The sequence below is a fragment of the Protopterus annectens genome, chromosome 12.part0 (genome assembly GCF_019279795.1).
Source record: "Protopterus annectens isolate FY-2018-M chromosome 12.part0, PAN1.0, whole genome shotgun sequence".
Classification (NCBI taxonomy): Eukaryota; Metazoa; Chordata; order Ceratodontiformes; family Protopteridae; genus Protopterus; species Protopterus annectens.
The window spans coordinates 249,084,838-249,111,509 of NC_056746.1; the positions used below are offsets into that span (position 1 = coordinate 249,084,838).

The 26,672-nt window shown below is 43.2% G+C and overlaps 1 protein-coding gene across 1 annotated transcript in view; it reads right to left on the reverse strand.

The window, feature by feature from the left end:
- LOC122816485 (mitochondrial Rho GTPase 2-like) overlaps positions 1–26,672 on the reverse strand; it is a gene marked incomplete in the record, with an annotated part of 1,688,264 nt that overhangs the window by 601,470 nt on the left and 1,060,122 nt on the right. The window contains 2 exon segments of the mRNA XM_044089310.1: positions 5,046–5,130; positions 21,212–21,332. Of these exon segments, the coding sequence (XP_043945245.1) occupies positions 5,046–5,130; positions 21,212–21,332 (206 nt within the window).

The window sequence follows — 26,672 nt, forward strand, 5'->3', positions numbered from 1 at the left end:
GGGTCTGACAGGCTCCTGCTCAAGTGATCCAAAAGTTGACTAGTGTCTCCTGGTAGTTACTGTGCCATGAGGTGCAGCCCTAGGGAGTTTGCAGCTTTCCAAAGGACCATTGCTATGTGACAAAAGGGGTAAGAGTGGGTTCACCCTGCTTATGTATCACATCACTGCTGTATTATCTGTCTTCACTAGGTGGACTCCGGGTTTCCGTTTCTTTTAGAAGGCAATCAGGCCTTTCTGGACTGCCACTAGTTTTTTTAGATTGATGTGTTTGTTTTTAAACTTGGAGTCTCATTTGCCTCGAGTCTGGAGGTTGCTGAAGTGGGCTCCACAGGCTATTTCTGGTTGCCAGACTTTGGTCCTGAGGGATGAACCTGAACGGAAGGTCCAGATTGAGGGAGCATGCTTGGACCCACCAAGCAAACTCTTTACTGAGGCAAGAAAGCAGTTTTATTCTAAAGGTGGGAGACTGTGAATGTTGGTGCCACACATTTTTGAGATACCATTGCAGTTTCCCATATGTAGTCTGGCCAGGGGGGTCATGAGAATGCAAGAAGGCATGTATCCCAGGGCCCTGAGATACTCTCTGGCTGTGAGGTATTCCCTGTCCAAGATAATTTTTGAAGTAAATGTGTAGAAAGGCAACCTCGTCCACAGGAATGAAAACTTCAGAAGAGCTGAGTCCAGTAAGGCTCCTAGAAACACAATTCTGCTTGTGGGGTTCGTTTGAGATTTTTGTGTACTGATGGTAAACTCCACCGGAGTTGGGAAATGTTGGGTATAAAGCAGGTCTGCTCTGCCTCATTCAGACAACACGCCTAAAAAAACTCAATCATCTAAGTAAGGGTAAATCTGAATTCCCTTTGTCCTGCAAAAGACTATCACCAAAGCTAGGCATTTTGTGAATACCATAGGTGCAGTAGGTAAGTCAAAAGGCAGAGCACAGAACTGATAGTGTCTCACACTTGCTCTGAAGCATAAGAAACGTATGTGTGACTTTCCTCTATGGGGATATGGAGGCATGCATCTTTTAGATATAAAGTTACCATAAAAGGTGTTGGGGATAATCATGGGGAGTAGTTTTTGCAGAGTTACCATTTTGAATTTTGGGACTTGTAAGAATGGATTGAGCCTTGATATGTCTAAACCTGGCCTCCAGGTACCCCCTTTTTTTTTTTTGGAAACTAGGAAAAGTCTGGAGTAAAAACCTTTTCCTTGTAAGGATTTTGCTACAGGTTCCACAGAGCCTTGAATGCAAAGAAGCTCAATTTGGATTAAAGCCTCTGTCTTTTTGGTTTGTAGAAATGTCTGCAAAGTCTAAGCGTGAATCAAGGGTTGTTTGAATTTGAGTCTGTAACCTCTTTGCAAGATGTTCAGCACCCATAGATCCCCGGTAATGAGAGTCCGGTTACTTTAGAAAAGTGACAGTCCCCCCCCCCAGCATGGAGGGAGGGAAAGAAAGTGGGAAGGGAAGTGGGGAAGGGAATGCCATGCAACAGTCATGACTGCTGCCTACTAGGTCCCTGGGGACATGATCCTGAAGGCCTACTGGAGTCTGACTGCCACTGTCTATGCCGAGGCGCTGCCTTTGGTTCCTTTCCCTATGAGGTTTCCTTTATCTAGGCTTAGACTGTGGGGCTGGAAAGGACCAATGTTTGACAGGATAATTCCGGGTGAATCGAGGAGGTTGGACCTGAAGGTAGTCCTTGACAGTGTACATGGATTTGGCCTTATCCTCCATTTTCTTAAGGACAGCTTTAGCTTTAGCATTAGGACCAAAATGAAAATCTTTGCCTAACAGGGCATCTAAGAGACTGGATCTGACATGTTCAGAAAGGGACTGCTCCATCACCCAGGCACGTCTTCTAATGACAGATCCTGTGGCTGCTGCCCTGCTAGAGGCTTTCAAGGCATCACAGCCACAGTGCAGGGAATGCTTAGCCACCTGAGAGCAGGAGTTGCCCAGATCTTATGAGGGGGCCTTGTTTTCAATCCCTTAAGTTTTTTTTTCATCTGTTCAAGAATAGTTTCCTGGTGCTTCACCATATGAAACTGGCAGTTCAAAGTCCTCATGATGTGGGAAGAAGAGGTGTAGCCTTTCTTTCAAAATCTGACTAAGGTGCTGTTTTCACTTGTCTGTAGGCAAAGGTATTTTGGAAGAGCAAGCTTTTGCTCCCTTAAGATCTGGAGTCACCACTTCAGGATCTACCACAGGTTTCTTAAAAAGGTGTTTGTGGGAATCTAGAACCCTGTAAAATCCGTCAGGCTTTTGAGGGGCAGGGGGAAAAGGAAACTAGGAAGACACTGTCTACCACCACTAAGACTGGGGGGGAATGGTAAGAGGTTTCTGCTCAGGGAGATTAAGAAATCCTCTAATCTTCTTTTTGGATTGGGGTAGTTCTGAACTTCCCATATGAAATGCTCCCTTGGGGTATGCAAAGCCTCCCCAAAGGAAATATCCTCGGGGGGAGGGTGAGGCAAGGTTCTACTCAGAGTCAGAATCCCCACAGAAAGCAACAGATGCAACCTCCTCAATGGTGGACTCATCATGATGAAAATCATCCTCAGAGTCAAGACAGTCAAAAGATTCCTGTGGTGTGGTATCCCTCTTTCTTTTACCAAGGAATGTTTCATAGGGATGGAGGTGTCTGGATCTGACCAAGGAAATCAAATTCTCAGCCAGCCTTACTAGATCTTGTTGGCAGGCCTGGAAGTGGAAACCGGTAGGCCCAGGGTGAGGAAAGGTGGATGTAGCTTTTTTTGTGAATGACCTTAAGACTTGGCCTACAACCAACCTCTGCACTAGTGCCTGAAGGAACTACCAACTCCTGCGAGGGGCATGCCAACATGATCTCCTGATGATGTGAACAGCCTTCATCTGTTTTACAGCGGACGCCGGAAGCCAGAGTTAGACCCAACCAACGAGCTAAGTTCTTCGGGTTGTAAGAAGGAAGAGGAACCCAGAGGCATATCGGACTCTGAAGGGTCTCAACAGAGGCCTGTGCCACCACCTCAGTCATCGAAGAGGGCTGCAAAGGCTCCTCACCTTCTTCATAATCATAAGCCTAGAACTGGCCAACAGAGAACAAGTGTCGTCTGTGGTCCTAAATCTGAAGGCGCTTTTCTTTTTCCACTTAGAGAGATTTACATCAGCAGCAGACAACATGGTACATAAATACCCTGATGATTCACTGAAATGTTTAGCTAAAATTTCATCCCTACACTTGACAGTTTTGCTATTAAATCAAGCACAAAACTGTCAGGAATGTCATGTTCTGGCCCCAAACAAGTCACACAAAAGGAATGAAAGACCCGGTGTGGTCTCTGTTTGCTACAGTGGAGACAGTTATTAACTTTCTCTGACATTAGTCAAAAAGCACATGAAAAGTTCCTCAATGGGGTATTTGGGTAGGATGTCCAATGACTTCAGGAGGAGGGGAAGTATTGTCTGGTAGATGGGACGGCCAAGGGCTTCCCCTACAAGAAATCCCATAAGACAGGACTGCAAGTGAAACAAGAAGAACATCAGAGATTATTCTACTAAGGACTTCATCAACCAGAAAGCATCTTTGATGGAGGGGGAGGAGCAATGAGGAGGGAAAGTTGCATTGTCTTTATCCACTTCAGAAATTATCTTTTGAGTTCCCTTCTTAAGGCACGCCAGAGACAGGGGACCTTACCAGAGTGATGGGAATCTTACCAGACCTCTGGACTGGGCAAGCTCATACTCAGCTTACTATTGAGGTAGTAAAGGTGTAATGTGTAACCAACGGAAGCCTGACACCTAAGTGCTAGTAGTGGGGGACATGCTGGCCAAAGGTGCCACAGGGACAGGAGAGGCCTGTGTATGGCCCAGTGCTGGTAATCATCCTTCTCTCCCACATGGTGCACTCCCAAATTTTGAAGGACAGGTACCATCACACATCTAACAAATATCTGATATCTGGAATCAAACATTCAAGCCCTGGACCTAAAGGCCACAATCAGCACTGCTCTCCCAACCAAAAGGGACCTACTAGATCTGGAGGAAGAAGCCTTAGGAGAAGATTCATGATCTCTAGTGCACCCACGAAGCTTAATCCAGTAAATCTGACGAGAGTACTCTGGGTGGAGACTACCTGCAGAAGTTTGTGATACTCAACAAGGAGATAGGCAGTGCTAATATCCAAAGGAATATCTCATAAAAGTGGATGCATGAAGGTTAGACATCTACATGGATAGGAAAGACAAATACTGTCCCCTGCTAGCAACACGTTTGGTCAACTAAGCCATTTTCAGGACAGACTTGTTCTGGGACAGTATGGCTGCTGACTGCCTTCCATATTATTCACTTTTTCAAGGTGCTACCTCAGTGGCTAGGGAATCACATGAAAAACCATCATGTCAATCCTAAGAATGCACAGAGTAAAGCTACACCCATTTTGTAAGATGCAAGGCAGGCTTGTATTGTCACACTCCAGCTTTTTAGAGTGGCCAGACTGAAAATGGTAATTATGGTACTTCTTCATGACACACTGCATCCTTGCCCAATAGAGGCCCATCTGATGCAAGTCTTGATTTATGATCCGGCAGCCACACAACCACTTTTGATGACTTTTATTTCTTAGTCATCAAATAAGGGAAGTTTACATAACTTGCATGAAAATCAAGATAAGAACTGTGTGAGAATCAGAAAGGAACTGGCAAGCACAGGTGTCAGGCATTCTCTCTTAGTCCAGCATTTGGTATCATGACATGTGCTGTCAGGATGTATACCTGACCTTCAGTGCAACAGATGAGAAAAATAGCTGAGCTTTGGGCTGTAGGGCAGGACATTTCAAAATCAACTCATTAATGAGAAATTATATCAGATAAAAATATTCCAATTGTGCACACCTTTGTACCTGGCTCCTAATCCAAACTACCTGGAGTTTACAAAAGCAAACATGCCATTCTTCCAATATGCTTACTGTAAAGATTCAATATGACAATGAAATTAAGTTGCTTTGATGGTACATGCTTACTATTTATTCTCTGACCCATCTTAAATTTGCATTCTGGATACCCACCATATCATACTTTTCAAAGATCTTCTGAAGAAACTGGTAGCCAAAGTGATTAATTTCTGTTGTGCAGTCATGGCATACTCGGAATCTGTGAGGAAGCAAAATAACAACTGCAAATCTGGTAAAAATGATTTCCTACTACATTCCTAATGTCATTACTCGAACAAGAAACATTTAATGGTCAGACTACCAAGAAGGAAACCACAAAGCAAAGCCATGCAAAGCGTAGCATGCTGAAAGGCTTAGATAAATCATAAGAACAATCTACTGATACAGCTCTATGAAGTATTGAAAGTCAGAAAATCAAGATCCTAATGTACACACTATTTTGCATTCGAAAGTACACAAAGAATCCATGGAAACAAGTCACTTATGTAATCTCTACATACAGTTACACTGTCTCAGTGCTGCACTACAACTCAAGAATAAAAGTCTCCACTCACAACCACAGCAGAACTGTACCAGGTACTGACAAACACAGCAACTCTAAACAAGTTAATTTTCAAGAGACAAATAGGGTTGTTAACCATCAAGTCATCGTAGGACTCCCATCTGCTGGGAATTTTTCCTGATAAGAACATAGCTCTTAATCTTCCATCTTCAAAATGTGGAACACTACCTCCAATAATGTGAAACAAATTAACAAAATGTGTAACACTTACTGACTGCTTCAACTAGGAAGCTCACAATGTGGTTAAAAAGGTGTTGCCAAACCTCAGGAGTCTAGAATTACAAAGATAACCAGAAACCCAGGAGAGATACTTCAGAAATTTTATGCATACACAGTAGAAGAATAGGGGAACCAAGAAAAGATACAAATGGGAATACTGACAGAATACTTAAATATACCAAGGTTAGAGAAAGATGAGGCTCAAGAATTAATAGCTAGGATGGGAGGGGATCGGATAAAATGTTGATGCATAATTAATGTATAATCAATCAACACAGAAGTTGCCAGGAATAGATGGTATTCCTGTGAAAGTCTAGAAGTCAGAAGGGAAAAAATAAAAAGTACAGTTTTGTACCTACCATAAATGTAGATGTTCGAAGATCCACATTGCTGCAGTCCTTACACTTGGGTAGTCCGCTGTCCTCGGTCGGTCCGAATATCAAAGTATAAGGCTGACGTCGGTCAAGGCGCATTAGACTGACATCAGGACGTCAGGGTACAAATGCGCATGACCGACGTCATATCCTCAGTCTTTTCTTGCCCCAGATGTCAGAAGACCCTAACAAGAAAGGTCAAAACCCAAAGACAACAAAACCAACAACCAACCATCCTAGCACTAATAATATGTACAATATATACAATATACACAATATTTACAATCCAACCCACACAACCGCCTCTAACTACAGAGGGGAAGGAGGGAGGGTAAATTGGACTGCAGCAATGTGGATCTTTGAACATCTACATTTATGGTAGGTACAAAACTGTACTATGTTCTTCATCTCACATTGCTGCAGTCCTTACACTTGGGTAGAATCCCAAAGCAGAGGTAAGGGAGGCTGGCACAACTATACAGAAGCAGGAGCTGCCAAAATGCCCTGTAAAATAGCAGTGTCAAAACCAGCCCTAGATTTAGAGTAAAGTGGAAGGTGATAATGCTTAGAGAAAGTATGCACAGAACTCCAAGTAGCTGCCTCCAAGATATCTTTAGTTGCCACCCCCCTTAAAAAAGCTGTTGAAGTGGCAGTAGCCCTAGTGGAATGAGGCCTAATCCCAGCTGGAACCTCCTTGCCATGATGGGAATAACAGAAAGCAATGCAAAACCCAATCCACTTTGAAATAGTTTGTTTTGACACAGGCTTGCCCTGAGAACTCAAAGCAAAAGAAACAAATAACTGCTGAGACTGCCTGAACCCTTTAGTTCTGCTCAAATAATATCGCAACTGCCTGTGTATATCCAAAGTGTGCAAAATCTTTTCCCCTTTATTTTGGGGATTTGCATAAAAGGTAGGCAAATGAATAGTTTGGTTTAAAGACACACTAGAAACCACTTTAGGCATAAAGGAAGGATTAGTACGCAAAGATACCCTATCCTTATGGAAAATTAAGAAAGGCTCAACTGCCATAAGGGCCTGTAATTCAGAAACCCTTCTCGCAGAGGTAATGGCTAACAAAAAAGCAGTCTTCCATGATAAATATTTCAACTCAGCAGTAGCTGCAGGCTCAAAAGGTTGTAGAGTGAGTTTCTCCAACACAAAATTGAGATCCCAAGCAGGAGTAGGAGCTCTCCGTGGGGGTCTTATATTCTTTGCCCCTCTAAGGAATTGCTTAAACAAAGGATGAGAAAACAATGGTGGGTCACAATCATAGTGAGCAGAAATTGCTGCAGCATGAATCTTAATAGAAGAGAAGGACAAACCTTTGTCCAGTAACTCAGTAAGATATTGAAGAGCCACACTTAAATTAGGCTTAGAAACATCAAATGCTTTTGCTGCACTCCAAAATAAAAATCTCTTCCATTTATCTGCGTACACTTTCCTTGTACTAGGCCTTCTGGCTTCCAAAATAACATTCAAAACTTGCTGTGGAAGCTGAAACCCTCCAGGGTTTAAAACAGAATATGCCAGGCTGTCAGGTGAAGAGAGTGAAGTTTGACATTGAGTAAATGACTGTTCTCCTGAGTCAGCAGGTGTGGAATCAAGGTAAAGGCCATGGAGGCTCCTGCACCAGACTTCTCAGTAGTGGGTACCAATGCTGTCGAGGCCAATCTGGAGCTATTAAAATCATCTTTGGCTTGTCCTGTCTGACCTTCAGAAGTACCTTTGGGAGGAGAGGCAGAGGTGGAAAGGCATACACATGAAGATTGCTCCAATTGAATGAAAGAGCATCCACTTTCCAAGCTGTGGGATGAAAACTTTTTGTGCAAAACTTTAGCAGCTGGTAGTTTAGTGGAGAAGCGAACAGATCTATGTCTGGAGTTCCCCATGACACTGTCAATTTCTGAAATACATGAGGATCCAATTTCCACTCGTGGGGATCCATAATTTGTCTGCTCAACACATCTGCTAAGGAGTTCTGTGCTCCCGGCAGAAACCTTGCCTGAAGATTTAGCTGTAAACTGAGAGCAGTCTCCCACAAAATCATTGCTTGTCTGCACAGAGGATAAGAATGTGTTCCCCTTGCTTGTTGATGTACCACATGACAGTTGTGTTGTCTGTTAGAATCAACACCTGCCCTGGAAGAAGTAAATCCTTGAAAGCTATTAATGCAAATTGGACTGCTAACATCTCCTTCAGGTTGATATGTAGATGTAGAAGTCTGGCAGGCCACGTGTCTTGTATCCACTTTCCATTTAGATGAGCTCCCCAAGCTTTGTCTGAGGCATCTGTCGTTAGAATCTGACTTGCCTCTGGCCGGGTCACAGAGAGTCCCTTGTTTAGGTGACATTCCTGAGCCCACCACAAAAATTCCTTTTGAATGCAAGGTATTATCTGAATGACAGTGTCCAAATCTTGGCAGTGCTGTGTCCATACATTTTGAGATACCATTGCAGCTTCCTCATATGCAGTTTGGCATTGGGAAGCACCAGAATACAAGATGCCATGAACCCCAAGGCTTGAAGGACTGTCCTTGCAGTCAGCCTGGACTGATGAGACAATTGATGGAAGTAAAGAGAAAGATTCTTTTGTTTGTCCGGGGTCAAAAGGCCATCTGGGATGCTGTATTCAGTCTCACACCCAGAAAGCACATGTCCTGAGAGGGTACTAGACTGGACTTTATTTCGATTCACAGAATACCCCAGGCATCTTAGCACTGCTATCACATAGTGTAGAGAAAGAAGAAGTTCTTCTTTCCTTGAGCCAGAATCAGACAATCGTCCAAATAAGGATAGATCTGTATTCCTCTTAGTCTGAAGAAAGCTATCACTGGAGCCAGAACCTTCGTGAATACTCTGGGCGCAGTAGATAAGCCAAAGGGCAGTGCAGAGAACTGATAATGAGAAGTCCCAGCCCGGAAACGTAGATACTTCCTGCAACTTAGCCTGATAGGAACATGAAGGTAAGCCTCCTTGAGATCCAGAGTCACCATCCAATGATCTTTGCCCAGCAGAGGTAAAAGCTGTTGTAACGTCAACATTTTGAACTTGGGAATGTCCAGATAAGTGTTGAGGATAGATAAATCCAAAATTGGTCTCCACGTGTTCCCCTTCTTTGGTACTAGGAACAGGCGAGAATAAAATCCTAGGCCCACTTCTGACAGAGGGACCGGCTGAATGGCTCCTAATTGGAGCAGCAGAGAAATCTGTTTGTGAGCCTCTATTCTTTGCTGAGGAGGAACGTCTGGCATGCCTTTGAAGAGAGGTAAGGTATGGAAATAAAACCTGTAACCTTGGTGTATGATATCCAACACCCATCTGTCTTGGGTAATTAAACTCCAATTTCCTTTGAAAAGTGCCAACCTTCCTCCCAAAGGTGCTGCCAGTCGAGAAGACTCTGGCAGCTGAAAAGGTAGGTCATTGGGTCTGTTTACGAAAGGACTGACCCCTGCCCTCACCTGAAGACTGTGCAGGTGAACTCCCTGTCCTAGGCCTGTAAGAGCCCTGAGCTCTGCCCCTACCCCGTCTAGACCTGCCCCTAGACTGGGAATCATAAGAAGGATACGTCCACCCTTTAGTAGGCCAATTTCTGCTAAACTTCGGAGGCTGAACCTGCAAAAAATCTTTAACAGTCTGCATAGACTTAGCCTTGTCTTCCATTTTCTTTAAGACTGCCTCAACAGGTGAACCAAATAACACATCAGATCGTAAAGGAGCATCCAAAATCCTTGTCTTAACATGGTCAGATAAATTCTGATCCCTCAGCCAGGCGTGCCTGCGAAGAACTGACCCTGTGGCAGCCACCCTAGACGAGGCCTGTACAGCATCAAAACCACATTGCAAAGAATGCTTACCCACTTGTTCAGAGACATGTACCAAATCCTGTAACTCTTTACAGTCAATACCTTCCGCCAGAGCATCTACCTTAGACTTCAATTGAGACAGTAGATAGTTTTGGTATTTCAACATGTGAAACTGGCAATTTAGAGCCCTAATAGCTAGGGTGGAAGACGATAAACTTTCTTTCCCCATCTATCCAAAGCCCTAGCCTCTTTATCTGGAGGAACCGGATTTTTAACAACAGAAGCCTTAACACCCTTAGGCCCCTGACTAACAGTTTCTGGGTCCGCCCTAGGACTCTTAAAAAGAAACTTATGAGCTTCAGGCACCCTATAATACCTATCCGGCTTAACAGGAGCAGGAGGCAAGGAATCAGGATTAAGAGAAGCCTCTGCAAACACATCCTCCACAACATCCAGAACAGGAGGTATAGCCAAAGGCCTATGCTGGGGTAAAAACAGAAATTCCCTAAGCCTTTTCCTGGAATCAGAGAAATCCTGACCTTCCCACTTAAAATGCTCCCTCATGGAATGGAGGGTCTCTGAAAAAGAAAAATCCACAGGAGGAGAAGCAGAAGGAGTAGAATCATCCACATCAGATTCAGAATAAGGAGAATACTCCTGCAAGTCTTCAGCCGAAGACTCTGAAACATCTGAAGCCTGCTCAAAACTCCCCAACTCAGGTTCCACCCTAGGCCTCTTATCAGGAGGGGGCAAAGAACCCCTAATTAAGGTAATCAAATCTTCTGCCATTTTAAGCATATGCTTCTTGGGCACAGATCCTGAAGAACTAGGAGTGACACCAACTGAAGCTAAACCTGGCCTGCCTCTGGGAGAAGCCTTAGAAACAGAAGGCCTAACCACCCTAGGAAGGGAGGGGAGTACAGTAACCTGAGAAGCCCCTTCAGCCTGACTTGCCTCCTGAGAGGCCACATCCTGCAATAACAAGGTCTCCCCCTGGGCCTCCAGAGAAACCTCCGGTGGAACCACCGGCTCCACCGATACCTCTAAAGAACCGGCGTCCGGTACGGACGACTCGTCTACCCTGGGCTTAGCTGCTTTATCCTTGCGCTTCTTAGAAGAAGCGGACGCCGGAGCATCCGACGGCATAGTGTAATTGCACCGCTTCCCAAAGACTAACCTGGCACAATCTAACCTTCTCTTAATAGTGCGCTTATTGAATCTAGCACAAAAGCGACACCCAACAACGTCGTGCTCAGGCCCTAAACAAGGAATACACAAGGTATGATAATCTCTATGCGGTATCTGTTTCCCACAAGAAATACAGTTATTCACTTTTTCTGACATCCGGTAAACCACTGAGGCAAGAAAAAAGCAAAATATTCCCCAACGGGGTACTTAGCCAACTTTGACTCGGTCTGAAACTCCGAACTCGAAAAATTTCAGAACGCCGAACGGCACTTGCAACGCTGCTTCTGCATCGGACCATGCGGCAAAAAAGACTGAGGATATGACGTCGGTCATGCGCATTTGTACCCTGACGTCCTGATGTCAGTCTAATGCGCCTTGACCGACGTCAGCCTTATACTTTGATATTCGGGCCGACCGAGGACAGCGGACTACCCAAGTGTAAGGACTGCAGCAATGTGAGATGAAGAACATCTCCTTTTCCCATACTTCTATAGCTACACTGGCATATGTACTTGACACGTGTACTCATAGCTACACTTGAGGTTTGGTAATACAACTCATACAAATACACTACTTTCCAATATTCACATAAAGTAATAAACATGTTCATGCTAAGTAAAATTTACTATGTGGCTGCTTACTGCCTCAACCCACAGTCATTAGGTATAGCTGTAAAAAGGGATTCACTGTCCCATATAACTAGTAATACATGAACTTAATAATTCATTAAATTTCAGTTGCACAACTATTGTAAGAAAACATCTCTATCCCTTTGGGTGATTATTTATGGGGCAAAGAAACTGTTTCACCACTAATTTTAAATGCAAGGATATAGGTTTTATAGGTCCCCTCTGGGGATATCTAGAATCTTTACATATGTTTAGGAGTCCATAAAAGGCAGGAATAAGTGGATATTAAACATGAAAAAATGCTATCATTCATCTGTAATAGAGCCATTCACCTGCAAATTAAAATGCTAGATTTTGCCTGCATTATCAAATGATTAGCATCTGCTTTCGATGAATTCTTATAAAACTTAAGATTTCTTAATGGTGCTTTCTGTTATGTTATAAGCTTCACTCTGATGTATGTGTTTTTTAACACTTAAAAAAGCACGAGGCAAGAAAGGTTGTGTTAATATATGTGTGTGTGTGTGTGTGTGTGTGTGTGTGTGTGTGTGTGTGTGTGTGTGTGTGTGTGTGTGTGTGTATATATATATATATATATATATATATATATATATATACACATACACATGGGTTACCTTCATTTGATCGAAATTTCATTTGATGAAACCCGTTTGACTGACAACTAGTACTTCAGTACACTTTAAGGCAAATAACAGGGATATGTCCCCTTCCCCAATGTAATGTTACCCTGGAGTTTGTATATATAGTTAGGGGGGTGTGGGGGTATATGGGGCAAAGGCCCCACCTAGTTTTGTTTAAAAGAAGAAAATAACACAAAGTACAGAACTTAAACCAAAATAGGTGGGGGGCTGCACCCCCCTAACTATATATACTAACTCCAGGGTCGCACTACATTGGGGAAGGGGACAAATCCCTGTTATTTGTCTTAAAGTGTACTGAAGTACTAGCTGTCAGTCAAATGGGCTGTCGATCAAATGAAAGTAACCCATATATATGTTTATACATCTATATCTATATATATATATATATATATATATATATACACATATACACACACACACACACTTACTTGTATATGGCTTACTATGACAATATCAAAAGTCATAATAAAATGTGTTCATCTGTGTGACTCGCATGTGCAATGTTATGCATAATTAGGTCAGAATGTCGAAGTGCATGTAGCGAAACAATTGCATTCGTATTTTCAACATTTTCTTTTGCAGTTCACTACTACAAATCACATGACAATGTTTTTGCAGGGGACAATCCCCCCTGTACCCCCCACACCCTCTGAAAATTATATATTCTAACTCCAAGATCGCACAACAGTGGGGAAAAGGATAATTTCCCGATCCCCACTTCACCGCAATCTGTAGTCATAACATTGGCCACATATGTGCAAATGCACAGTGGTATTCACTACAATGAACAAATGAACACTAGCAGTACTGAAGGTCGGCGATGTGATACAGGGAAATATTGCCAGCCCAGCTATTGGAAGTTTGTAAATAATTCTATGTCATTTGTGAATATTGATATGATTTATACAGAACTGAATCTTATGTACTGAGCTAAAATGTAACCACAGCATACCCTGCTGATATAGAACAGAAATGCATATAAACTATATACCTGTCCAAATCTGTTTTAACAGTAGAAACTACAACATAAAAGGGTTAACTTGCAAAACTTCAAGAAAATAAGTTGAAATTAAAGTGCTTTACAATTGTGCTATAAAAGTTCTCTCTCAGTTTCAGTGTAGCAGACAGACTGTCTAGATCTAGACGTTTTTGTACTGTCTTGAAAGAGAAGTAATTACTAGCTTTAAAATGCAACAGTGTTTTATTGTTTTATAACTTCCAAGATCTGCAAACATCTGAGAGACATGTATTTTTCACACAGAGATGATAAATTCTCTTAGTTCCTGTTTCAGCCTGGGATCTGAAGTCAGGTGACACAAAGTGATGTCATCCAAGCTAACCCAGCAGTAATACTTGATATTAATCTGTGCATTTTCTATTTTGTCTTGGACGTAGCAAGAAAGTACAGTTGTGTACCTACCATAAATGTAGATGTTCGAGTGTATTCACTGTTGCAGTCATTACACTTGGGTTATCCTGCTGGCAGGCTACCCGCAGTCGGCTTGAATTCCAAAGTCCTGGTCCGGCGTCGGTTGCTGTCGCCTCTTCCCTGACGTCAGTGTGCTAGGGGTATATAAGATGCAGACACCGCAATTTTCTTCAGTTTTTCTTTTCTTGCCCCAGATGTCAGGTGCCCCCAAAATGGTAGGCTAAAAACATTGCTTATAAAAAGCATGCACTAAAATAAACAATACCTTCAACTACAAGCAAATACACCACATAGGTTGTATAGAATAGAGAAGTACAGATAAGTCCCAGCAAAGAAAGGGGGATGGTGGGTGGGTAACCTGGACTGCAACAGTGAATACACTCGAACTACACTCAAACATCTACATTTATGGTAGGTACACAACTGTACTATGTTCATCGTGTTTCACTGTTGCAGTCATTACACTTGGGTTGAATCCCAAAGCTGAGGTTGGGCGGCTAGGTCTAAACAGAATTGGGGGTGGCTATGAGGCCCTGCAGAACTGCAGCGGCAAAGCCTGCTCTGGATTTAAAGTAAAGAGGTAAGTGGTAGTGCTTGGTAAAAGTGTGCAGTGAAGTCCAAGTTGCAGCCTCCAAAATATCCTTGGTTGGTACTCCTCTGAGAAAGGCTGCTGAGGTGGCTGTTGCCCTGGTTGAATGTGGCCTAATGCCCTTAGGCACTGATTTGCCATGTTGTGCATAGCAGAAACGAATGCAGTGTCCTATCCATTTTGAAATAGTCTGCTTTGAGATAGCCTTTCCTTGTGATCCTGCAGCATATGCCACTAAAAGTTGCTCAGACTTTCTGAAAGTTTTAGTTTTGTCCAAGTAGAAGCGTAGCTGTCTGTGTATGTCCAAAGAATGCAGAAGTCTCTCCCCTTTATTCTGGGGATTTGAATAAAAAGTTGGCAAATGAATGGTTTGATTAAGGGCCACAGTGGATACTACCTTTGGCATAAATGTTGGGTTTGTCCTTAGAGAAACCCCGTCCGGATGGAAAATGATAAAAGGTTCCACTGCCATTAAAGCCTGTAACTCTGAGACTCTTCTTGCTGAAGTTATTGCTAGGAGCAGAGCTGTTTTCCATGATAAGAATTTTATCTCGGCTGTACTGGCTGGCTCAAAAGGAGGCAATGTGAGCTTTTCCAAGACAAAATTGAGGTCTCATGTAGGTATCGGTGCTCTCCTTGGGGATCTTATGTTTCTGGCCCCTCTGAGGTACTGCCTTAGCAGTGGATGTGAAAAAATAGGTGGTTCCGTATTGTAATGAGCTGAAATGGCAGAGGCATGGATTTTAATTGATGAGAAGGATAGGCCTTTGTCCAGCATCTCAGTTAGGTATTGTAAAATCTGAGGAATATTTCAAGCAGGTCAATTCCTTGTGCCTGATTCCAAGCACAGAATCTCTTCCATTTTTCTGCATAAGATGTTCTGGTGCTGGGCCTCCTGGCTTCCAAAATAACATCCATAACTGCTTTAGAGAGAGGTGTGTTCTGAGTGGTTATATTATTCGCCATGCAGCCAGATTTAAGGTTCTGAGTTGGCTGTAAAGGATCTGATTGTTTTGTTGGGTCAGAAGATGAGGAATTTCAGGTAAAGTCCAGGCTGGGCCTTGAGACAAGCTCTTTAGGATTGGGTACCAGTGCTGGCGTGGCCAGTCTGGGGCAATCAGTATCATTTTTGGCTTCTCTTGTCTGACCTTTAGGAGTACCTTGGGGAGGAGAGGCAGTGGAGGAAAGACATATATTGTTAGGGTTTTCCAGCTGAATGATAGAGCATCCACCTTCCATGCTTGTGTGTGATAAGTCCTTGTGCAGAATCTCTGTAGTTGGCAGTTGGGAGGGGAGGCAAATAGATCTATGTCTGGGCATCCCCATTTCCTTGTTATCATGCTGCAGACTTGTGGATCTAGTTTCCACTCGTGAGGGTCCATGAGGTTTCTGCTTAGTTCGTCTGCCAGAGTATTTGTCTTTCCTGGCAGGAATTGTGCTTGCAGATGCACTTGATAGGTCAATGCTGTGTTCCACAAAGTCATGGCTTGCCTACAGAGGGGGTAGGAATGTGTGCCCCCTTGCTTGTTTATGTACCACATGACTGTAGTATTGTCCGTCTTTAGCAATAGTTGTCCTGGATGGAGTACATCCTTGAAGGCTGTCAGGGCATTCTGTACAGCAAGCATCTCTTTTTGATTGAAATGAAGATGCATTTGGCTTGCGGGCCACATGCCCTGAATACATTTTCCTGCCATGTGTGCCCCCCAGGCATAATCCAATGCATCTGTTGTTAGTTTCTGCCTGGATGTGGGTAAAGTGAATGACTGTCCCTTGTTGTGGAGACAGGCCAGTGCCTACCATCGAAACTCCTGTTGCAGGCAGGGAATGAGGGTAATTAATGTTTCCAGGCTGTGGCAATGTTGAGTCCAAACACTTTTTAGATACCACTGTAGCTTCCTCATATGCAGTCTTGCATATGGAATTAGCAGAATGCAGGATGCCATGAAGCCCAAAGCCTGCAGAATTTTTCTTGCAGGTAACTGGGTTTTTGTTGCCATCTTTTCGAAGTAATAAGTCAGTTGCCTTTGTTTGTCTGGCGTGAAATAAGCCATCTGGGCAGTTGTATTTAAGCTTGCATCCAGGAATAATATCTCTTGAGAGAGTACTAGTTTTTATTTCTTTTCTTTTACTGTGTACCCTAGGCAAATTAGTAATCTTTTTACAAACGCCAGATGCTTTAGTAGAATGTCCTTGCTCTCTGCTTGAATAAGGCAGTCATCCAAGTAGGGATATATTTGAATTCCTCTTTGTCTGCAAAATGCAATTACTGGTGCCAGGCATTTTGTGAAGACCCTGGGCGCAGTAGATAAGCCAAATGGCAGTGCAGAAAATTGGTAGTGCACTGAGCCAGCTATGAATCTGAGGTATCTTCTGCAAGATTGTCGAATTGGGACATGCAGGTATGCCTCTTTCGGGTCCAATGTTACGAGCCAAGCCTTCTTGCCCAGCGTGGGCAGAAGTTGCTGCAGTGTCAACATTTTGAATTTTGGAACGTCCAGAAAAGTATTTAGAATAGACAGGTCCAGCATTGGTCTCCATGCTTTGTCCTTTCTGGGTATCAAGAAAAGCCTTGAGTAAAACCCTTGTCCCTGCTCTTGCTGTAGTACTCGCAGAATAGCCCTCATGTCCATGAGAGATGAAATTTGCTTTTGTGTCTCTACCCATTGATTGTGTGGCAGGTCTGGCATACCTTTTGCCTTTGGAAGGGTGTGAAAGTGGAACCTGTAGCCCTGAGAAAAAATATTCAGTACCCATTTGTCCTGGGTGATCATGTGCCAATTTTGTGAAAAAAGTGCTAGCTTTCCCCCTAAGGGTGCTGCCAAAAGATAAGTGCTTGGCATTGGCAGTGGGAAATCATTGGGACTGTTTCCTATATGGTTGTGATTTGTCTTCTCCGCTTTTGGAGGTAGAAGCACCCCATTGTTTAGGCCTGTATGAGCCTTGGGGCTGAGATCTGCCTCTAGGGCGTCTGTATCTGCCTCTTTGTGGCCTGTCTGACACCGGAAAGGACCAATTCTTAGAATGCTAGTTCCTGCTAAATCTGGGTGGCTGAACCTGTAGGAAATCCTTTACTGTCTGCATAGATTTCGCTTTATCCTCCATTTTCTTTAACACCTCTTCTGCCTTAACACCAAACAAAGTATCATGCTGTAATGGGGCATCCAATAATTTTGCTTTAACATGATCAGGCAGATTCTGTTCCTTTAACCAAGCATGCCTTTGAATGACAGAGCCTGTAACAGTGGCCCTGCAAGAGGCCTCTAGTGAATCAAAACCACATTGCAAAGTATGCTTTCCCAATTGTTCAGCTGCATGCAATAAATCCTGCATTTCCTTGTTTTCAGGACATTCAGAGTTTGTCAGCATTTTCTGTTTTAGCAGAGACATTAGGTATTGCTGATATTTAAGCATATGAAACTGGCAATTTAAAGCCATTACAGCCAAAGTAGCAGAGGTGTAAACTTTTTTCCCCATCTGTCCAGTGCTCTAGAATCCCTATCAGAGGGGACAGGGTTTTTTGCAGTGGAAGCCTTGACCCATATGGGACCCTGAGATATAGTTTCTGGGTCAGCAGCAGGGTTTTTATACAGAAATGTATGTGAATCTGGAACCCTGTAGTACTTATCTGGCTTAACTGGTGCAGGGGTTAAAGAATCAGGAGACAGACTGGTCTCTGAAAATGCATCATCTACAATGTCTAGTACAGGTGGAATAGCAAGAGGTCTGTGTTGAGGCAATAAAAGAAAATCTCTGAGCCTTTTCTTAGATTCTGAATAATCTTGGCTCTCCCAGTGGAAATGCTCCCTCATGGTGTGCAGGGTTTCCCCCAAAAAATAGTCCTCAGGAGGAGAGGCTGAAGGGATAGATTCTTCAGCATCAGAGTCCTCATAGGGAGGAAGAGAATATCCCTGTTCTGAAGAGGAGTCAGATGAAATGGAAACCTGATCAGGGGAATCATATTCAGTGTCTTGCCTAGGCCTTTTATTAAGAGGGGGATGGGAACCCCTGATCAAAGTAATTAGGTCTTCAGCCATTTTGAGCATCTGTTTCTTAGGCATGGACGTCTGTCCAGGAGAATGCTGTACTTGTTTCTTTGTCTTCAAAGCTGTTTTAGTCTTTGTCTTGGATGCTGAAGTTGGCTTGATATAAAGCTGTGTAGGTCTGAAAACACCCTCAGAAGCAGATGCCTGCTCAGCGGCTCCGGACCCATCTGAGGGACTAGTTTCTGCAGGCCCAATACCTTGAGTATCCAGAGGCCTAGTTGTCTCCACTTGGGAGTCGGAGGCAGCCTGTGGCTCTGAGGTAGCGGGTGTCAGGGACTGCGAAAGCTCCTCACTGAGAACCGGCGACTGGCCTAGAGGAGGCTTTGTCGGTTTTGGACCTCGGATGCCTGTCCTTTTCTTTTTCCTTGCGCTTTTTATGAACTCCGGTCGTCGGCTGTTCTGACGGCATTATACAGTTAAACCTTCGGCCAAAGTAATGAAATGCAAAATCGTACCGACGCTTAATAGTATGTTGGTTAAATCTAGCACAAAACTGACAACTAGCAACGTCGTGGTAAGGGCCTAGGTAAGGAATACAGTAAGAATGAAAATCCTTATGAGGTATTTGCTTCCCACAAGAAATACAATTGTTAACTTTTCTGACATCAGTCTGGAGCAAGAAAAAAGTTTCACCAACGGGGTACTTAGCTTTATTGAAGACTTTGGATCTGAAATTCAATTTCGAAAATCTCAGGAGTCGGCTGACCGGCACTTGCGAACTGCTTTTGCTTCAGGCACCACGTGGCAAGAAATACCGAAGAAAATGGCGTCGGCTGCATCTTATATACCCCTGGTGCAATGACGTCAGGGAAGAGGTGACAGCAACCGACCCCGGACCAGGACTTTGGAATTCAGGCCAACTGTGGATAGCCTGCCAGCAGGATAACCCAAGTGTAATGACTGCAACAGTGAAACACGATGAACATCATCCACTCATCATTACCATCTGCACTTGCCTTGCTGTAAGTTAGATTTAGAGCACAGTATCTCTTTTAGATATAGATAGGAATATAGAAAAGATTAGTTTAGACGTTTTCTGTATTTGAGACTGTCCTGCAATGTTGTTTTACAATATTTCCTTTGATTTTGAACTCTGAAGTTACTGTGTTGATTTACTGAGTATTGTCTTGTTCTGTTATTACTTATTATTAAATATATTTAAACCTTTGTGGCTGATATTTGTGAGACATATTTAAGCTCTGAGAGTACTTGCATATGCCTTTGGTGAGACTGTACAGGTCACTCCTACATAGCCTTGCAAGTCTTGGTCAGACTACCATTTGGATTAATAGTAACATAACAAAGAGTGTGCAATCTTACTGCGTAAAGGGCCTTAAGTAGTTGATAAGAGTGGTTGGTGGCAGTGGAAACTACTTTGTAGTCTGGGCAGAAGGGGACATAACAAGTAAGCCTGTGCCAGCTTGTGCACTTAAATAATGGGGATATCATGTTGGAATAGACACTTTTGTGATGCAAAATAGAACTGTAAGGGTTGATGTTTGTCATGATTATAAGGGAACTAGCACCAGACCTGGGAGATGAAGCAAATACTGGTGATGTCTGATGAAGGGTAAAGTATGTGATCTCAGTGTTTGCCTCCTGAGTAGCTAAGACAGATGAAGCAACTCCTTGCCAGGGATGATGTTGTCAAGACCCTACTAGACTGGCACGGAGTCACTATGGCCTCAGATTCCCTGCCTGTTGGTTCCATAATTACTGACATTTTGGGTTTCTATGTTTGCAATCCCTCCAAGAGATTTTCCTAGCTTTATGACTGTTGGTCAAAGGCTCTCCATCTGGAAGAAGTGCAGACACTGTTTGTCTCAGCTGTGGCCAAGCTCAACAGTCTAGTCTCAGATAATACACAGTGTGCTTCATTATGGACATAATGCACCCTACAGCAAAGAAACGAGATACAATAAAGGAGTCTACCTGTGTATACAAAATAGTTCTCTATGAAATTAATCAATAGGATAGAAAACAATACAAACTCATACGTCAAATAGTGAAAAACTGCACAGATGAAACTGGCCCTCAAACCCAACAACGGAGTAAATTTTTTCCACAATTTCTAGCACCTAAGCTCACTTATAGGCACAGATGCATGAAGTCATGACTGCGACCAAGGCAAGCTATGTTCAATTACCTGCATAGATGCTGAAGGGAATGGGCCAGGGAAGATGGGAGTGAGTGACTGCTGCTAGCTGTCCCACTTCCTAGCAACATTAGTCTTATTCTTGGGGAATGATTGGGCCTGATGGGGTTGTTTGGCCAGGAATAAGCAGGCCACAGAACTCTTCCTCAGCCTGGAGATGTCTAGCTCTCATTACAAGAAATAAACTGGCTAACTGGGTATAGCCAATGGAGCCATCAGGCAGAGTCCTGTAGAAGTGGGGACAGGCCTGGGCATGTGTGTGGTTGTGTAACTGTGAACAATAACTTCTAGAACTTGATATAAAAAATTCATGTGGGCAACCCAAACCTTTCAGATACTGTTCACTTATATGTAAACAACTGCATCAGGTGATGTTTCTGTTATTTTTCACCTATCAACTGGTAAAGGATTTCTAATGCATAATATAGTAACATATTGCATCATCAGTGTTATCGACTCCAATATATTTTACCAGAGTAAAACACAAAGCCAAATCTGCAGATAGCAGACCCCTAAAGGCAACTTTACAATATACAAATTAAAAGGTATGTGCAAAATCATGCAAGTTAAAGGTCTTGAAAGGATAGCAATGGGAAAATGCAAAGCAAAGTTAAATACGCACTGTGGGTAAAGATAGTCATCAGTAAGCTCCAGTTCGTCATCATAGCCAAACCTTCGTAAAATGGTCCATGTTGTCTCATGCCGCCCTCTCTGTATGAACAGCATATTCAAGAAAAGGAAGCCTGGAAATAACATAAACAAATAAAATATCAGAAAAACTTTCAATAATGTTAAGAAATATGCAACTATCTTAAACATTTTCATCATTAACTGCATCATTACTATATCAGTTCAATAATTTGCAACTTAAATCTTTAAACTGGAGAAATCAATGTCCATGAAATGGCCATAACCATGAAAAGCCAGTCTGTGGTAAGAAGGATCGACACCAGAACTGCCAGGACCTCTTGCTACTTTGTGTCTGTTGACAATGGAAAAAAAAAACATGGGAAGGGCTAAAGGGTTAGTGACAAGAAAAGTAAACTGTCATGTGAAATAAAAAGCAATAAACCCAATAAACCACACTGATAGTACAGAATATATAGAGAGATGACAATGCTCATCATGCCTGCATATCTCAGATAGGTTGCAGAAACAGAGAATGTAAGTAAGAGCTTTGTGATGCACATATGGTGCACCAATCCACCACTGCCTGTTGCACAAGCACAGTGAAGGAGAACGCATCTAGAGTTTTAAGTACCTATATGTATGCTGCTCACAACAACCTCTGGGGCAAAAAAATGATCACCGATTCTGAATGAAATCCAGCCACTAGAACAAGTTCATTTTAAGACACAAGCCTAAGATTTAAAAATGCAGCTGGATCAACAATTCAATTTTCTATGAACAATTTTAAGTTCTAAGCGTGCAATTAATTATCTTGTGCAAAGTCAAAAGGCATCCCTTCTATGAGATTACGCAATGAAAAGATTGGACATGATCAATATCTTTTAAGTCCTATTTCAATGACTGAATGGTTCCATGAAATCACAGAACAAAAGCTGCTAAAAAGACAGTACTGGATGAAGTGGAAGTTAAGTGGCACACAGACACAAGCACACATGCACACACACAGACACACACACACAGACAGACAGACAGATACACCTCCTACACTGCAGTCTTTGCTCCACCAAAGCCACTTGTTCTAGTGAAGGTAATTAAGTTACTAGTTCAGAAAGGATATCTCTGTTTATCGACATTGCTAAGTTCTGCAAACAGAGAAGTGGCTTGGACAAGGAAGTTACCAAAAGTCTGTCAACAGGGCTACCAAAAGTCAACTGTCCAGAAAAAGTAAATCATGGAGATCCTTCAACAAGGTCTCCACTAATAACTAGCACAGTGATAAACCCTCTAACAGTGAGATAAAACATCAGCATTTTGCACTGAACATAATTTCTCCAGCTACTGTTATAAAAACAAACCTCTACCCTCTCTAGTGATGCCATCCAGGCATCCTACCGCAGAAGGCATGACCCACTGCAAGCTCACAGTGAGGATTTTGTGGTACTAGACAAGCTTGATGAATTCAAGGAGTTACAGGATAGGATAGAAGTACTTTTTTCGCTTTGCAACTTAAAAAGGCAGGAGTAAAACCACTGGTGTCATTCTGAAAGAGAGGAGTCTCTTAAGATTTTACTCCTCAAAAAAACTGTAGGGAGTCTCAACAGCTCCATAAAGATGCTTGGTTTTATACTGCAACCCTTCTGTAGCAGAATTCAAGAGTTCAAAGACATGGACATGTGTAAAATGTCAACTGCACATCAGTCTTTTATGGCTGCTCTTCAGAATGGGGATAAGTCTGAGAAAGTACAGTTTTGTACCTACCATAAATGTAGATGTCCGAGAGGAATGCATCTGCAGTCTTTACAAATGGGTTGTCCTGTCGTCAGGCAGCCCTTCGGTCGGCCAGATTCCAAAGTCTGGGTCTGGCTTCGGCTGGTGTCGCACTTCACCCGACGTCATTGCGGCAGTTCTTCGGGTATAAAGGCATCAGCCGACGCCATTTTCCTCAGTGTTTCTTGCCCCAGATGCCAGGTGCCCTCTTGGTTGGCTAAATTTGGATAAATGCCAAAGTTTCCAAATAGTAGAGAGCAAACACACAAAATAAACATGTATGTACATATATACAAACAAATACACCATAATAGATCCCCCCCAAGCTAGCTGAAGATTGGTAAGTACCCTAGGAGTACCTCAGAGGGAAGGAGGGTGGGTAATCCTGACTGCAGATGCATTCCTCTCGGACATCTACATTTATGGTAGGTACAAAACTGTACTATGTCCTTCAAGGATGCATCTGCAGTCTTTACAAATGGGTAGAATACCATAGCTAAACTAGGGGAGGAGGAAATGAGAATAGATTATGATGTAGTCAGGATCCCTTGCAAAACAGCAGTGGCAAAACCAGCACGGGATCTAGAGTATAGAGGTAAGTTATAATGCTTGGCAAATGTATGCACGGAGGTCCAAGTAGCAGCCTCTATAATGTCCTTGGTAGCCACTCCTCGTAAGAAAGCTGTGGTAGTGGCTGTGGCCCTTGTGGAGTGAGGCCTGATGTTCTCTGGAGTTTTCTTTCCATGGTAGGAGTAACAAAATCTAATGCAATTTCCTATCCATTTGGAGATTGTCTGTTTAGAAATTGGTTTTCCTTCTTTTCCTGTTGCATAAGCTACCAGAAGCTGGTCAGTTTTTCTATTGTTTTTTGTCCTGTCCAGGTAGTAGCGTAATTGTCTGTGTACATCCAAGGTATGTAAGAGCTTTTCTCCCCTGTTCTGTGGATTGGGGAAGAATGTAGGAAGGTGGATAGCCTGGTTTAAAGAGACTCTGGATACCACCTTAGGCATAAATGTAGGATTTGTTCTCAAGGACACTCTATCTTGATGGAAGATCAGGAAGGGTTGTACTGCCATTAATGCCTGTATTTCAGAGACCCTTCTTGCTGAAGTTATTGCCAGTAGGAAAGCAGTCTTCCAGGATAAGTATTGCAATTCTGCTGTAGCTGCTGGCTCGAAAGGAGGTAGAGTCAGCTTTTCTAGCACAAAGTTCAAGTCCCATGCTGGCAATGGAGGTTTCCTGGGAGGTTTTACATTTTTAATTCCCCTCAGAAACTGTCTGAGCAGAGGATGCGAGAAGACAGGAGGATTCAAGCTGTATTCTGCTGAAATAGCTGATGCATGTATCTTGATGGAGGAATAGGACAGGCCTGTATGGAAGAGCTCCGCCAAGTACTCCAGGATGTTGGCTATGTTCACCAGTGTCACATCTTGCCCCTTTGCAGTACTCCAGATGAGATATCTTTTCCATTTTGCTGCATAATTCTTTCTTGTTGAAGGCCTACGAGCCTCCAGGATTATGTCTTTAACCCTTTGGGATAAATTTGGGTTAATTGCTGTTATGTAATGTTCCAGGCAGTTAGCTGCAGAGTTTTTAGGTTTGGATGCAGAATGTTGTAGTTGTTCTGTGTCAGCAGTAATGGGATCAGGGGCAGTTTCCATATTCGTTCCCGGGACATGTTCCTCAGCAGTGAATACCAATGTTGTCTTGGCCAGTCTGGGGCTATCAGAATGATCCTCGGACGTTCCTCTTTGATCTTGAGAAGCACCTTGTGCATCAAAGGAAGTGGTGGGAATGCGTATGCTGTCAGGCTTTTCCAACTGAAGGATAGGGAGTCCACCCTTCCAAGCAAGTGGGTGGTAAGTCCTTGGGCAGAATTTCTTCAACTGGTGATTGCATGGGGATGCAAACAAGTCTATTTGTGGTAATCCCCATTCTCTTGTGATGGTTTTGAAAATGTCCGGATGCAGCATCCATTCGTGGGCATCTGTTGTAGTTCTGCTTAATATGTCTGCTAGAATGTTTTCCTTCCCTGGTACATAAATTGCCTGTAACTGAATGTTGTAGCTCAGAGCCACATCCCATAGGTCCAGTGCCAGCCGGCATAGGGGGTATGAGTGTGTGCCTCCCTGTTTGTTGATGTACCACATAACTGTGGTGTTGTCTGTCCTTATCATCAACTGGCCTTCTTGGAGAAGAGGTCTGAATGCCTGGATTGCCAATTTTACTGCCATCATTTCTTTTAGATTTATGTGCAGATGCAGCTGGTCTTGTCCATAGGCCTTGAATGCACTTGTCCATCATGTGTGCCCCCCAACCGGGGTCTGAGACATCTGTCGTGATAGTTTGTCTTGGTTGACTTTTGCAGAAGGGCAGTCCTGTGTTTGATTGACAGGCCTGAGCCCACCATAAGAACTCTTGCTTCAGGCATGGGATCATTGGAATTTTGGTTTCTAGGCTGTGCTTGTGCTGAGACCACAAATTTTTTAGGTACCACTGTAGCTTTCTCATATGAAGCCTGGCATGAGGGACCAGTATTATGCAGGATGCCATGAAGCCTAGAGCTTGTAGCACTTTTCTTGCAGTTAGATGGCTCTGCTTTGTTAATGCCAAGAAGTAGAGAGGAAGTTGCTCTTTCTTTTCTGCAGTTAGAAATGCCATTTGTTTTGATGTGTCCAGTTCTGCACCCAGAAAGGTTATTATTTGGGATGGAATCAGCCTTGACTTTTTTGTATTGACTGTATATCCCAGGGCTTGCAGCAGGTAGATGACTCTTTGTAAGTCTTCTGTTAATTTGTTTTTGTTGTCCACTTGTATCAGGCAGTCGTCCAGGTAGGGATAGATTTGAATTCCCTGAAGTCTGCAATGAGCGATTACTGATGCCAGGCATTTCGTGAACACTCTGGGCGCAGTAGATAAGCCAAAGGGCAATGCTGAGAATTGATAATGCTCTGATCCTGCAAGAAATCTGAGGTATCTTCTGCAAATTGTTCTTATGGGGACGTGCAGGTATGCCTCCTTGAGATCTAGAGTTACCAGCCAAGACTCCTTGCCCAGCATGGGAAGAAGCTGCTGTAGGGTCAGCATTTTGAATTTTGGAACAATGAGGACTGTGTTTAAAGCGGACATGTCTAGAATAGGCCTCCATTTGTTTTCTTTTCTTGGTACCAGGAAGAGCCTGGAGTAAAATCCCTTCCCTTGCTCCATAAATGGTACCTTTTCCACAGCACGCATCCTTAATAATTGAGATATTTGTTTTAGAGCTTCTGCCCTTTGAGAAGGTGGTAGGTTTGGCATTCCTCTCTTTCCTGGTAGTGTATGGAAATGGAACCTGTAACCTTTGTCTATAGTCTGCAAAATCCATTTTTCTCTTGTAATGCAGTGCCAGTTTTTTGAAAATAATGTTAGCTTTCCGCCTAAGGGTGCTTCTAGTTGTTCCCTGGTAGGTGCCACCGCCAAGTCACTGTGATTGAGTTGTTGTAGTGGTGGTGGCTGTATCCGTGCCTCGTTGATTGTTACCCTGCCACTGGCGACCCCTGTAGGCACCCCTGGATTGGTTTCTGCCTCTAGAGCGCCTATTCCTGCCTCTTTGTGCCTTAGAGGAGTACGGAAAGGACCAATTCTTGGAGGGCCAATTCCTGCTAAACCTTGGAGGTTGAACTTGTAAGAAATCTTTTACTGTTTGC